The 14,704-nt window shown below is 43.2% G+C and overlaps 1 protein-coding gene across 2 annotated transcripts in view; it reads left to right on the top strand.

Moving 5' to 3' along the window:
* tatdn1 (TatD DNase domain containing 1) overlaps positions 1-14,704 on the top strand; it is a 104,858-nt gene that overhangs the window by 58,798 nt on the left and 31,356 nt on the right. For both annotated transcript variants that reach the window (XM_063062914.1, XM_063062923.1), the window contains one exon: positions 8,408-8,478. In XM_063062914.1, coding sequence (XP_062918984.1) covers positions 8,408-8,478 — 71 coding nt within the window. The remainder of the gene's footprint in view (positions 1-8,407; positions 8,479-14,704) is intronic.

Below are 14,704 nucleotides of genomic sequence, written 5' to 3' on the forward strand. Positions count from 1 at the left end.
TTCCAAGCAAATGTTGCATGATTTGGGAGAGAGGGATGGGGTTGGATGCTTCTTGCAGGTAAAATGTCACCCTTCTCTTTCTAGATTATATATCATCAATTTGGTAAATTTAGTCCAAGGAAGCTTTCTCTTTTTCTCTTGTACATCTTGATGATATTCTAGAGCACTCTGTCAACATATTTTCAATATTCTTGAAAATGCATTCTTTGTGCACAGCTTATGTAATCAATTATACTGTATTTGGTCTTTAGTCCTGGTGCTATTGTAGTTATACACCATGTCCACAAGATGGCAGAATAATTCCACAGTATATTATAATGTACACAGATGACAAACTAGGCATTCACAAAGCCATTTGGGAAATTCAGATATTCCCAAGACACTTCAACGGTATTATCAAACAAAATTTGGTCTACAACTACAGTAGGGGATGTTAGTACTGGAATTTAAAAGATTAGACAAAGGAGCGTTTAAAGGTATGACTGTTTTAAGGAGCATCTAAAGGAGAGTAAAAGAGAGATGGAGGCAATCCAGAACTCTGGTCTTTAAAAATAAAGTTATGACAGTAATAAAGGATACACAGTGCCAGAACTGGAAGAGAACCGATAGCTATGACTGATGAAGAGCTGGAGTATATAACAGTTATGGGGAGGAGAAAAATATGGAGGTGATCTGAAACAAGAATGAAACTTTTAAGTTGAGGTAGTATCAGAAACGAGGTCATTAAGCATTGGGATTATTGATCAAGGTGGTGTATTTGCTTTAAATGGTTCCTCTCAGGCTCTAAAGACTTTAAGTAAAGAAGAGGTATGGAATGCTTGCCTTCATTGGTAAGGGTATTGAGTAAAAGAGTAAAGTAGTCATATTGCGGCTGTATAAAACTATAGTCCGACCATACTTGGAGTATTGCGTGCAATGCTGGTTGCCCCATTATAGGAAGTATGAGCAGCCCACAGAAGAGGTTTACCAGGATGCTACTTGGACTAGAGGATATGAGTATAAGGAAAGCTTGGACAAATTTAGGTTATTCTCTCTAGAGTGTAGGAGGCTAAGGGGATACCTGTTTTTTTTCTAAATTAAGAGGCATGGATAGGGAAAACAGGCAGTATCTTTCCCAAACAACAGGAATTCTGCAGATGCTGGAAATTCAAGCAACACACATCAAAGTTGTTGGTGAACGCAGCGGGCCAGGCAGCATCTCTAGGAAGAGGTGCAGTCGACGTTTCAGGCCGAGACCCTTCGTCAGGACTAACTGAAGGAAGACTGAGTAAGAGATTTGAAAGTTGGAGGGGGAGGGGGAGATCCAAAATGATAGGAGAAGACAGGAGGGGGAGAGATGGAGCCAAGAGCTGGACAGGTGATTGGCAAAAGGGAAACACTAGAAGAAGACATGTTTTTAAAGTTAATGGTGACAGGAGGGGCAAGTTTTCTTTTTACACAGAGAGTGGGATGGTAATGGAAGCAAGCAGTTTGGAATATAAGAGGCCTTTAGGTAGACACATGAATATGAAGAGAATTGAAGGTACAGATGATAAACAGGAGGACATTTAGAACATAGAACAGTACGGCACAGGACAGGTCATTTGGCTCACACTGATGTGCCAAATCAGCTAAAAAGCAAATCAAAACCACCCTAACACTAACGCTCCTATATACACAAAGGATGCTGCGTCCTTTTCAAGGCGGTTTGTTCACCGTTGGTTCCCACCTTGCACTCAGTTCTCACCTGTGGCTCCCCGTAGCTGTTTGCATGCGACAGTGGCCACACCCCAGGCAACAGCTTCAACGTGCCGGCTAAACCAGGTGAGGGTAGCCGACGGGTCTCAAACCCTCGGTGAGATAGGGAGTTGTCTATCCCAGCATGGGAAGACAGACTCCGGCGGATTGAGCGGACGAGACCAGTGGAAAGTCCAATGGTCAAGAAGGCGGTCTCTGCAAGCATTGTGGAACGTGTAGAGCAGGACAAGACACAAAAGATGCCCTAGTCATCCACTGTGCCTAGTCCCATCTCCAGCCGTCTCGACTCTGTCTTGCCACTGGATCCAGATGGGAATTGGGAAGAGAGAGTGAGGCTGACGCTGCACAACTCTCCCTCACTTAAATCCAAATCACGTGCTAGTCTCGACACCATCATAATGGTGTCGAAGTCTTCATCGACATCAATGATGGACAAACAACCAACATATCCCTTCATCTTCCTTATATCCATGTGGCTACCACCATACCAGACAGCACATTCCGGGTATCCACAAATTCCCCTTGAATCTATCCCCGCTCACCTTCAACGTACCCCTCTGGTATTAGACATTTCAACCCAGGGAAACAGATACTCTCTGTCCACTCTATCTATGTCTCTCATAATCTTGTAAACTTCTATCAGATCTCCCCTCAGCCCTTTGGCACCCTAAACAACCCAAGTTTATCCAGCCTCTCGTGATGGCACGTGCCTTCCAGACCAGGCAGCATCATGGTGAACCTCTTGTGCACCCTCTCCAAAGCCTCAACATCCTTCCGATAGTGGGGTGACCAGAACTGTATACAATACTCCAGATGTGGCCTCAGCAGAGTTTTATAAAGTTGCAACACAACCTCGTGACTTTTGAACTGAATGTCTTGATTAATAATAATAAGCATTCCATAAGCCTTCATAACCACTCTATCGACTTTAAAGGAACTACGAACTTGCATCTCAAGATTTCTCTGCTCAGTGACACTGTTAAAGACCTTGCAAGGACTGTCTCCTTATGTTTGCCCTACTGAGGTGCAACACCTCATTTTTCTGGCTTAAATTCCAACTGCCATTTCTCAGCCCATATCTGCAACTGATCTATATCGTGCTCTATTCTTTGTCAGTCTTCCATGCTATCCACATCTCCACCAATCTTGGTATTTTCTGCAAATTTACCAACCCACCTATCTACATTTTCATCCAGGTCATTTATGTACATCACAAACAGCAGAGGTCCCAACACAAATACCCGTGGAAGTCCACTAATTACAGACCTCCAGCTCGAATACGCCTCTTCAATCACTACCCTTTGTCTTCTATGTGCAAACCGGTTCTTCATCCAAACAACCAATTCGCCGCAGACCCCATGCATCTTAATCTTCTGATTACTAAAAGCCATGTAGACAACATCCACTGCCCTCCCCTCATCACTCTCTCTCATCGCCTTGTCAAAAAACTCAATCAAGTTGGTAAGATATGACCTATCCCGTACAAAGCCATGCTGACTCTCCCTAATTAAGCTGTGGGTTTCCGAATGCTCATATATCCTGACCCTAAGAATTTTCTCCAGTAGTTTCCCTACAACTGACATGAGTTTCACCAGTCTATAGTTCCCAGGATTTTCCCTTGTTCGCTTCTTAAATAGAGGTACATTAACCACTCGTTAATCCTCTGGGACCTCACCTGTGGCGAGAGTGGACACAAAGATACTGGTCAAGAATCCAGCAAATTCATCTCTTGCCTCCTTCAATAACATGGGGTAAATCCCATCAGGCCCTGGGGACTTGTCCACCTTAATACTCCTGAGGAGCCCCAATACTTCCTCCTCCTTGACTTCTAAACATCCTAATGTATTTATAGTCAGCACTGATCTCCTGTAATCTTTAGTACTAATTGGCACAAACTCAGTACTAATATCTGGTAGAAATTGACATGAAGACTGGTACATCATGGGCTGAATAGCCTGTCCAGTGCTCTATTATTTATGTTTAAACAGCTTTTAATCATTTTCTCAGTTTACTCATTCATTTTAACTGGTGTTTTCTCTAGCCCTGAAAATCAAGTAAATCTTCTCAGCCCCTAGTTATACGTTCCAAGGGTTGGTGATGTCAGTAGTTCTGAAAGTTTAATTTTAACACATTAATATTGTAATTGAGATTGGGGATTGTAATTAATTAATTGCAACTTTAAGGATAATTTTGAGTGAAAGTACACAATTTTAGGACTTTTAATAGCAAAATAATCACAGAGGTAATTTTACAGGTAACATTACACAGTTGACTAGAAGGTCTTGAGTAGATCCTTATAATTAGGAATCATTCCTTCAGTAGTTAAAATATCTGGACCAAAACTTCAATGTGATGCGTATGATTTTCAGCACTGTACAATTGCTTTGCCTTTGAAATTCATAAGTGAAAAATGACAAGCAACAATAGCTTGAATTGGGAAGAATAGTTCAAGCATTTCTTCTATTAACAATCTCTGGAGACTGTTTAGAGAGCACACAGTCACCATGCAATTGTCAATGGAAGAATGAATCATGTTATATTATTAACATGCAGTGTGCAATACAGACAGGAGAGCACATCTTAAACATCACCTAAAACTGCACTGTTTTCTGAATTATTAGCCAGCTGCATGTTTGTTGAGTCTGTTGCAACTTAAGACCCCAGGGAACTAGCCATAGGTCAGCAGTGGAAGGTGTTGTGTGGAAATATGATGTGCTGACCTCATAAGTGACACTAATCACTGGAAAGTGCATACTTTAGTGATTGCCCTGTTGATTTTGTAGAATGACCAAGTTCAAAGCAGGGACCAAATACAGCAACAGCGTGCCAGTTCAGCCTGAAGGAGGAGAGCAAGTGAGAAGGAAGCCTGTGCTAAGGGAGCCTACTACTCCCCTCTGAAGTCTTCAGGAACCACAGTCTTGCCTCCATCAGTCAGAGCATCAGTGCATCTGGGTGCCAAGGATCTCAAAGGCAATGACTCCAGACATCTATTAATTTCAAGAGTGCATCTACAAAGTCAGGAAGTTATGTTGCACCTTTATAAAACTGACTTGGCCACATCTAAAGTATTGTATACAATTCTCGTTGCCTCATTATAGGATCAATGTGGAAGCTATGGTGTAGGAAAACAGGAGATTTATCATGATATTATCTGGATTAGAGGCCAACCCTGAGCTTTCACTGTGCTCCCTCATTCGCACCCTTTACAGGCATAGTGCCATCAGCGAGATACTTGACACTGGTTGGAATGTAGGTCATATACCCTTTGTTATTTCCAGGTGCTTACTCATTTACCTACTTTGAAGCTGGGCCTTTAACAATAAAGGAGGGGGAAGAGTTTTGTGAGTATTTTGCAGATTTGGTGGATGAGGGGTGTGTGTGGTGTGTCGGTCACCGTAATATTGCTTATCCAGATAGACAAGGGTTGCGGCGTCTCTACTGACCTTCACCAGATAGCAAAATCATTAAATTCCTTTTAACCTTGAGAAGAGGTCCGTAACCTCAGTCCAGGTATTTGATTTCCAGTATTTTCTCCTGTGACTGCTCATCTTTCTTGGACGGTCTCATGAACACCTTTATCTCTTCCTCTTTATCCTAAATATAGAACAGAAAATAGTACAGCACAGTACAGGCCCTTCAGCCCACAATGTTGTGCCGACCCTTAAACCCTGCCTCCCATATAATCCCCCCCACCTTAAATCCCTCCATATACCTGTCTAGTAGTCTCTTAAATTTCACTAGTTTGTCTGCCTCCACCACTGACTCAGGCAGTGCATTCCACACACCAACCATTCTCTGAGTAAAAAACCTTCCTCTAATATCCCCCTTGAACTTCCCACCCCTTACCTTAAAGCCATGTCCTCTTGTATTGAGCAGTGGTGCCCTGGGGGAAGAGGTGCTGGCTATCCACTCTGTCTATTCCTCTTAATATCTTGTATACCTCTATCATGTCTCCTCTCACCCTCCTTCTCTCCCAAGAATAAAGCCCTAGCTCCCTTAATCTCTGATCATAATGCATACTCTCTAAACCAGGCAGCATCCTGGTAAATCTCCTCTGTACCCTTTCCAATGCTTCCACATCCTTCCTATAGTGAGGTGACCCGAACTGGACACAGTACTCCAAGTGTGGGCTAACCAGAGTTTTATGGAGCTACATCATTACCTCGCGACTCTTAAACTCTATCCCTCGACTTATGAAAGCTAACACCCCATAAGCTTTCTTAACTACCCTATCTACCTGTGAGACAACTTTCAGGGATCTGTGGACATGTACCCCCAGTTCCCTCTGCTCCTCCACACTACCAACAATCCTGCCATTTTTTTTGTACTCTGTCTTGTAGTTTGTCCTTCCAAAGTGTACCACCTCACACTTCTCCGGGTTGAACTCCATCTGCCACTTCTCAGCCCAGTTCTGCATCCTGTCAATGTCTCTCTGCAATCTTTGACAATCCTCTACATTATCCACAGCACCACCAACCTTTGTGTCATCTACAAACTTGCCAACCCACCCTTCTACTCCCACATACAGGTCGTTAATAAAAATCACGAAAAGTTGAGGTCCCAGAACTGATCCTTGTGGGACACCACTAGTCACAACCCTCCAATCTGAATGTACTCCATCCACCACGACCCTCTGCTTTCTGCAGGCAAGCCAATTCTGAATCCACCTGGCCAAACTTCCCTGGATTCCATGCCTTCTGACTTTCTGAGTAAGCCTACCGTGTGGAACCATGTCAAGTGCCTTACTAAAATCCATATAGATCACATCCACTGCACTACCCTCATCTATATGCCTGGTCACCTTCTCAAAGAATTCTATCAGGCTTGTTAGACACAATCTGCCCTTCACAAAGCCATGCTGACTGTCCCTGATCAGACCATGATTCTCTAAATGCCCATAGATCCTATCTCGAAGAATCTTTTCCAACAGCTTTCCCACCACAGACGTAAGGCTCACTGGTCTGTAGTTACCCGGACTATCCCTACTATCTTTTTTGAACAAGGGGACAACATTCGCCTCCCTCCAATCCTCCGGTACCATTCCCGTGGACAACGAGGACATAAAGATCCTAGCCAGAGGCTCAGCAATCTCTTCCCTCACCTCGTGGAGCAGCCTGGGGAATATTCCGTCAGGCCTCGGGGACTTATCTGTCCTAATGCATTTTAACAACTCCAACACCTCCTCTCCCTTAATATCAACATGTTCCAAAACATCAACCTCACTCATATTGTCGTCATCGTCATCAAGATCCCTCTCATTAGTGAATACCGAAGAGAAGTATTCATTGAGGACCTCGCTCACTTCCACAGCCTCCAGGCACATCTTCCCACCTTTATCTCTAATCGGTCCTACCTTCACTCCTGTCATCCTTATGTTCTTCACATAATTGAAGAATGCCTTGGGGTTTTCCTTTACCCTACTCGCCAAGGCCTTCTCATGCCCCCTTCTTGCTCTCCTCAGCCCCTTCTTAAGCTCCTATATTCCTCAATAGACCCATCTGATCCTTGCTTCCTAAACCTCATGTATGCTGCCTTCTTCCACCTGACTAGATTTTCCACCTCACTTGTCACCCATGGTTCCTTCACCCTACCATGTTTTATCTTCCTCACCGGACAAATTAATCCCTAACATCCTGCAAGAGATCCCTAAACATCGACCACATGTCCATAGTACATTTCCCTGCAAAAACATCATCCCAATTCACACCAAGTTCTAGCCTTATAGCCTCATAATTTGCTCTTCCCCAATTAAAAATGTTCTTGTCCTCTCTGATTCTATCCTTTTCCATGATAATGCTAAAGGCCAGGGAGCAGTGGCCACTGTCTCCCAGATGCTCACCCACTGAGAGATCTGTGACCTGATAAATATATGTTATCTTTTTCCAATAGAGTATTTTCCATTTTCTTTTGAATGTTTCCAATAAATCAGCTTTCACCATCTTTTCAAGCAGAACTCCCTCCCCTCCCGTTTCCAGGAGGAAACATATTTGTGCACCTTTTTGGTTGAGAGACAATCTGCAAGAACTAAATAATAATTTGACTGTGAAGAATGTTTTGTCAGTTAACATTTTTAAAAAGAAGCCGAATCCTTCATTTTTGTTGTCATTGTCAGTTTGCTCCTTTGATGTAATTCCTTTTACTGTTACTAATTTATCATAAATAAGTGACATATTATGGAAAAATTCTAGAGTATCAATCGAATAGATTTGATCCAGACCCTCTAGAGAACAAACAGTACTTCATTTTTCGACTTTGATGAATCTAGAGGTAGAGCAGGAGGTCAGATGCATTGACAACTGACCTGTAGTGCATCTGACTTTCACATTTCAATGCATGGGCTTGGAAGTCCAAGACTAACTGTCTTGAGATGAATGCAATTTTCTCCCAGCTCTACCATCCAGAAAAGTTTGAATTTGCCTTATAGGTATCATAGCAGTTAGAATTGAATAATTCAAAACATCCCAAATAAAATCAAGAATCATACACAAAATGTTGGAAGAACTCAGCTGGTCAGGCAGCATTTGTGGAAATGAATAGGTAGCAGAGTTCCTCCAGCATTTTGTGTGTGTTGCTTTGGGTTTCTAGCATCTGCAGACTTTCTCTTGTTTAAAATTAAAATTTTCTTTTCAATTTTAATTTTTCAGTTAAGTACAAACTTTATTTTTTACAGTTCTTTAAAAACAGAATCCAATCTTGAAGCTATGAAATCCATCCCAAGCGAAAGACTGATGATAGAAACTGGTAAGTTGTATTTTAAATAAAAACAGTAAGTGCTGTAAGTGACATGCAAGGTCATAGAGAAAGAAACAGCTTTATGTTGCAGGCTGATAATCTTTACAAGGACTGAGAAAGTAGATTTTTGTAACTACTTGATCAGAGGTGAGATGAGAAATATAAAGTGATGAATGAGAACAAGTTAAAAGAAATAAACTAATCCTATTGGGGTAAAGGCTGATTTTTAAGTGAAGAATTCCTGAAAAAACAATCGTACAAAAGGAAAATAATCCTGCTTTTGGAAATCAGAAGTCTCAATTCAAGACGTACATTAATGATCTGGATATTAATGTAGCAGGTATGTTGACTGACTTTGCAGGCGAATCAAAAATTGATAGTATTTTTGATTGTGAGAAATAATCATAGCTTACAGAACTAAATTGTTATGCTGGTAAATTCGGTAATGGCGGGTGGACTTTAATCCCAGTAACTGTGAGGTGATGCATTTAGGGAGGTTTAGTGAGCACAGGATATACACCATGAACAGTAGGGCTCTATGAAGCAATGAAGGGATCTTTATGTTCAAGGCCTTGGATCGCTAAAGATGGCAGCACAGGTTGATAAGATGGTGAGGACAATATACAGCTAATTGTTCAAGAATTTAAGAGCATTGAGATCATGGTAGAGCTTCATAAAATATTCATTGGACCCGAGCTGGTTTAGTGTATACTTTTGATTGCCACACTATAGGAAGCACATGATTATACTAGAGAAGATGTAGCACATTGTTGCCACTTTGGCTGAGGAAAACTGAATAGACTGGTATTGTTTTCCTTGAAACAGAAGGGACTTGAAGGGGGAACTGATAGAGGTATACAGAGATGTGAAGAGTGGCTAGAGCATAGTTTTATGGTGAGGTGTTTCTCCCTCTCTCCAATATATATTGATGTTTGATTGTTAATGAGGTTCTGTGGCATTCAAGCTCCCAGCAATTCAGTGAACATCAGCATGCTACTTGGTGAGTGAATTATAGTCCTGTCCTCTCCCATGATCTGTAGGTGTACACCCAGCAGCAGCTGCTGAATAACTAATGTGAACTGGAACCAGCAATTACTCCGCATCATCACAGCAGAGAGGTGCTGGAGATGTTTGCATCTCCCTGTCATGTTTGTAACTGAGATTGTATAATCTAGAAGTGGGAATGCAGCCTGGGAACTTAGTAGATTCAAAGTCTCAGCTCTTGAACTAAATTTATTGAACCGTTGGATTTATTATTCCCTTTTTCATGCTGCTCTTCGAAAAACTGTGCATATATAATGCGGGGGAAGGAAGGGAGGGAGGGAGGGAACGTCGACTCAGACCATGAGAGGCCTGCATCGGGCATTTTCATGCCTTACAAGGCACAGATTGGAAGTCTGTGTGGGACGCCACTCCTCGCACAGACAGTAGAGCAATGTGTGATTAAGTGCCTTGCTCAAGGACACAAACACACTGCCACAGCTGAGGCTCGAACTAGCGACCTTCAAATCACTAGACGAATGCCTTAACCACTTGGCCATGTGCCCAACATTATATGTACCCTGAATTTCAGAGGGATCTCCAAAAAACCTGCCCTACCCCACGTGCAATCAGTATAATCACCCAATTTCAATCATGACAAGGGCAAGAATGGAGAGCAAATGGCTCCTTTCCCTTTCATCCCTTAACAACTTTTCATTTGAAGCAAATTATGCCTAGGAATTTCTAGTGCATGTGGTTTTAAAATGATTATAACATATAGGAGCAGAATTAGGGCATTTTAGCCCATCAAGTCTGTTCCACAATTTCATCGTGGCTGAACTATTTCCCTCTCAACCCCACTATCCTATCTTCTCTCCATAATCTTTCATGCCTTGACTAATCAAGAGCCTAACAACCTCGCCATTAAATGCACCCAGTGATCCGGCCTCCACAGCAACAAATTCCACAGATTCACCACCCTCTGGCTAAAGAAATTCCTCCTCACCCCTGCTGTAAATGGACATCTGATCCTAGACTAACCAAAAAGGAAACATCCTATTCACATCCACTCTCTGTAGGCCCTACAATACTTGATAGGTTTCACTGCGATTTCCACCCCCCCCTTTCTAAATTCCATTGAATACAGGCCCAGAGCCTTCAGTCATTGCTCATATGATAACCCTTTCATTCCTGGAATCATTCTCGTAAACCTCCTCTCTAACCTCTCCAATGTCAGCACATCCTTTCTTAAACAAGGTGCCCAAAACTGCTCACAATACTCTTAAGTGAGGCTTCACCAGTGCCTCAGCATGACATCCTTGCTTTTATATTCTAGTCCTCTTGAAATGAATTGCATTCACCTTCCTCACCACTGATTCAATCTACAAATTAACCTTTAGGGAATTCTGTACGATACTGCCAAATCCCTTTCGCACCTCAGATTTTTAAATTTTTTCCCAGTTTAGAAAATAGTATACGCTTTTATTCCTTTTACCAAAGTGTATGGTCATACACTTCCCAACCCTGTATTCCATCTGCCATCTCTTTGCCCATTCTCCTAATCTGTCTAAGGCCTTCTGCGGCATCTGTGCTTCCTTAAAACTGCCTTCCCCTACATCTGTCTTCGTATCATCGACAAACCTGGCCATAAAGCTGTTAATTTCATGATGTACAACGTGAAAAGAAGCGGTCCCAACATTGACCCCTCTGGAACACTACTAGTCACTAGCAGCCAATCTGAAAAAGATCCCTTTATTCCCACACTTTGCCTCCTGCCAATCAGCTCTATCCAGGCTAGTATCTTTCCTGGAATATTGTGGGCTCCTATGTATTTAGCAGCCTTGTGTGCAGCACCTTGTCAAAGGCCTTCTGAAAATCCAAGTCACAACATTCACTGATTCTCCTTTGACTATCCTGCTTGTAATTTCTTTAAAGAAAGCCAACAGATTTGTCAAGCAAGGTTTTCCACACTAACTATGAACTATTTTATCATGTGCCTCCAAGTACCCCAAAACCACATCCTTAACAATCGATTCCAACATCGAAGGCTGGGTAAGTTCCTTTAATTAATCTAATTAATTTAGGAGTAGGTAATGGAGACGGCAGTTCGGGCAGTTGAGTGCTCCGTTTGCAGTATGTGGGAAGTAAGGGCAAGCACAATTGTCCTTGATGACTACACCTGTAAAAGGTGCATCCAGCTGCAGCTCCTGACAAACCGAGTTAGGGAGCTGGAGCTGGATGAACTTCGGATCATTCATGAGGCAGAGGCAGAAATAGACAAGAGTTTCAGGGAGACAGTCACCCCTAAAAGTCAGGAGGCAGGTAGCTGGGTGACTGTTAGGAGAGGGAAGGGGAATAGACAGAATGAGCAGAGCACCCCTGTTGCCGTTCTCATCAATAATAAGTATACCGTTTTGGATACTGTTGACCTTCAAGGTCGGCGGAGGCGCGGCAGTGAAGGAGTAAGTGCAGGGATTGGCTGAGAAGGAGCAGTTGATGAAAAAGCCGGTTGTGAGCAGCCAGCAACACAGACCTTCAAGGTCGGTGGAGGTGCGGCAGCTGAAGCTAATTACTCAAATTATCAGCTAATATAAGCAAGGTTTGCTCTAAGGGAGCGGCCTTGTTGAGGGAAGTGCCTTGTGAGAAAAGTGCGAGTCTTTGGCGAGGAGGCTGAGAGAGGAGACTACGCCACCGTTGGAGAGGGGGAGAAGTGGTGAGGAAATGACCTCTAGGCTGATTCAGTGTGCTGCGTGCATGATGTGGGAGGTCAGGGACATTGATGGTGCCTCTGGCTCCTACAACTGTGGAAAATGCATCCAGATTCAGCTTCTGAAGGACCATGTTGCAGCACTGGAGAAGCAACTGGATGACCTCAGTTTCATCCGGGAAAACGGGAGTTTTCTGGACAGGACCTATAGCGAGGTCGTTACACCGAGGATACCAGAAGAGAGAAGGGGGGTGACGATGAGGAAGGAAAGGATGCTTGAAGTACTGGAGACCCCGGAGGATGTACCTCTCATAAACAGGTTCACCCTCTTGGAAGCTGTTGGGACAGAAGACACTGCCAGCCTGAGAGGCGGTCAGGTCTGCGAGTTGAAAATTGGCTCAGAAGCAAAGCCAAGGAGACAGACGTCAGGCAGAGCCATGGTAGTAGGGGACTCCATAGTGAGAGGTACAGAAAGGGGTTTCTGCGGCAACAGGCGAGATTTAAGGATGGTGTGTTGCCTCCCTGGTGCCAGGATCCAGGATGTCACGGACTGGGTACAGGGAATCCTCAAGGGTGAAGGTGAACAGCCGGAAGTGGTGATGCATGTCAGCACAAATGACGTCGGGAAGAAGAGGAAAGACATTCTGCAGAGTGAATTCAGAGAACTCGGAAGAAGGCTGAAAAGCAGGACTTCCAGGGTGGTTATCTCCAGTTTGCTTCCAGTTCCTCGTGCTGGAGAGGGCAGGAACAGGGAGATAATGGATCTGAAAGTGTGGCTGAGGAACTGGTGCAGGAAGCAAGGATTTACATTCTTGGACCACTGGGGTATGTTTTGTGGTAAGAATGAATCGTACAAAAGGGATGGGTTGCACCTTAATAAGTGGGGGACCAGCATTCTGGCAGGCAGGTTTGCCACTGCAACACGGGTGTGTTTAAACTAAGTAGTGGGGGGGAGGGGACGAACTGGAAACATAAGGATGGAGTTAAAGGGGAAATGAGAATAAGCAAAGTTAAGAAAGACAACAGAATCAACGGAGCAGAAAGTTCAAGAAGGAATCGTACAGTATGGCCAAGTGAAATAGGAATTGATATGAAAGGTGAGGGGAGTAATGAATTAAAAGTATTATATATGAATGCACGGAGTATAAGAAATAAAGTAGAAGAGCTTGAGGCACAGTTGGAAATTGGTAAGTGTGATGTTGTGGGAATAACAGAGACATGGCTTCAAGTGGACAGGGCCTGGGAAATGAATATTCAAGGATATACGTCCTATGGCAAGGACAGATTGATGGGCAGAGGGGGTGGGGTGGCTCTGTTGGTGAGGAATGATATTCAGTCCCTTGCGAGGGGGAACATAGAATCAGGAGACGTAGAGTTAGTATGGATAGAACTGAGAAATTCTAAGGGTAGAAAGACCCAAATGGGAGTTATCTACAGGCCCCCAAACAGTAGTCTGGATGTAGGGTGCAAGTTGAATCAAGAGTTAAAATTGGCACGTAGCAAAGGTGATGCTACAGTTGTTATGGGGGATTTCAACATGCAGGTAGACTGAAAGAATCAGGTTGGTGCTGGACCCCAAGAAAGGGAGTTTGTGGAGTGCCTCCGAGATGGATTCTTCGAACAGCTTGTACTAGAGCCTACCAGAGAGAACACAATTCTAGATTTAGTATTGTGCAGTGAACTGGATTTGATCAGGGACCTCGAGGTAAAGGAGCCATTAGGAGGTAGTGACCATAATATGATAAGTTTTAATCTACAAATTGAGAGGGAGAAGGGAAATCAGAAGTGTCAGTATTACAGTTGAACAAAGGGAACTATGGAGCTATGTGGGAGGAGCTGGCCAAAGTTCAATGGAACAATACCCTAGCAGGGATGACAGTGGAACAACAATGGCAGGTATTTCTGGGAATAATACAGAAAGTGCAGGATCAGTTCATTCCAAAGAGGAAGAAAGATTCTATGGGGAGTAAGGGGAGGCCGTGGCTGACAAGGGAAGTAAAGGACAGTATAAAGATAAAAGAGAAGAAGTATAACATAGCAAAAATGAGTGGGAAGCCGGAGGATTGGAAAACTTTTAAAGAGCAACAGAAGATAACTAAAAAGGCAATACGCGGAGAAAAAATGAAGGTAAGCTAGCCAAGAATATAAAGGAGGATAGTAAAAGCTTCTTTAGGTATGTGAAAAGGAAAAAAAAGTTACGACCAAAATTGGGCCCTTGAAGACAGAAAAGGATGAATTTATTAGGGGAACAAGGAAATGGCAGACGAGTTGAACAGGTACTTTGGATCTGTCTTCACTAGGGGAGATACAAACAATCTCCCAGATATAATAGTGGCCAAAGGACCTAGAGTAATGGATGAACTGAAGGAAATTTATATTAGGCAGGAAATGGTGTTGGATAGACTGTTGGGTCTGAAGGCTGATAGTCCCTGGGACCTGATGGTCTGCATCCCAGGGTACTTAAGGAGGCGGCTTTAGAAATCGTGGATGCATTGGTAATCATCTTCCAATATTCTATAGATTCAGGATCAGTTCCTGTGGATTAGA

The sequence above is a fragment of the Mobula hypostoma genome, chromosome 1 (assembly GCF_963921235.1).
Source record: "Mobula hypostoma chromosome 1, sMobHyp1.1, whole genome shotgun sequence".
NCBI classification, from domain to species: Eukaryota; Metazoa; Chordata; class Chondrichthyes; order Myliobatiformes; family Myliobatidae; genus Mobula; species Mobula hypostoma.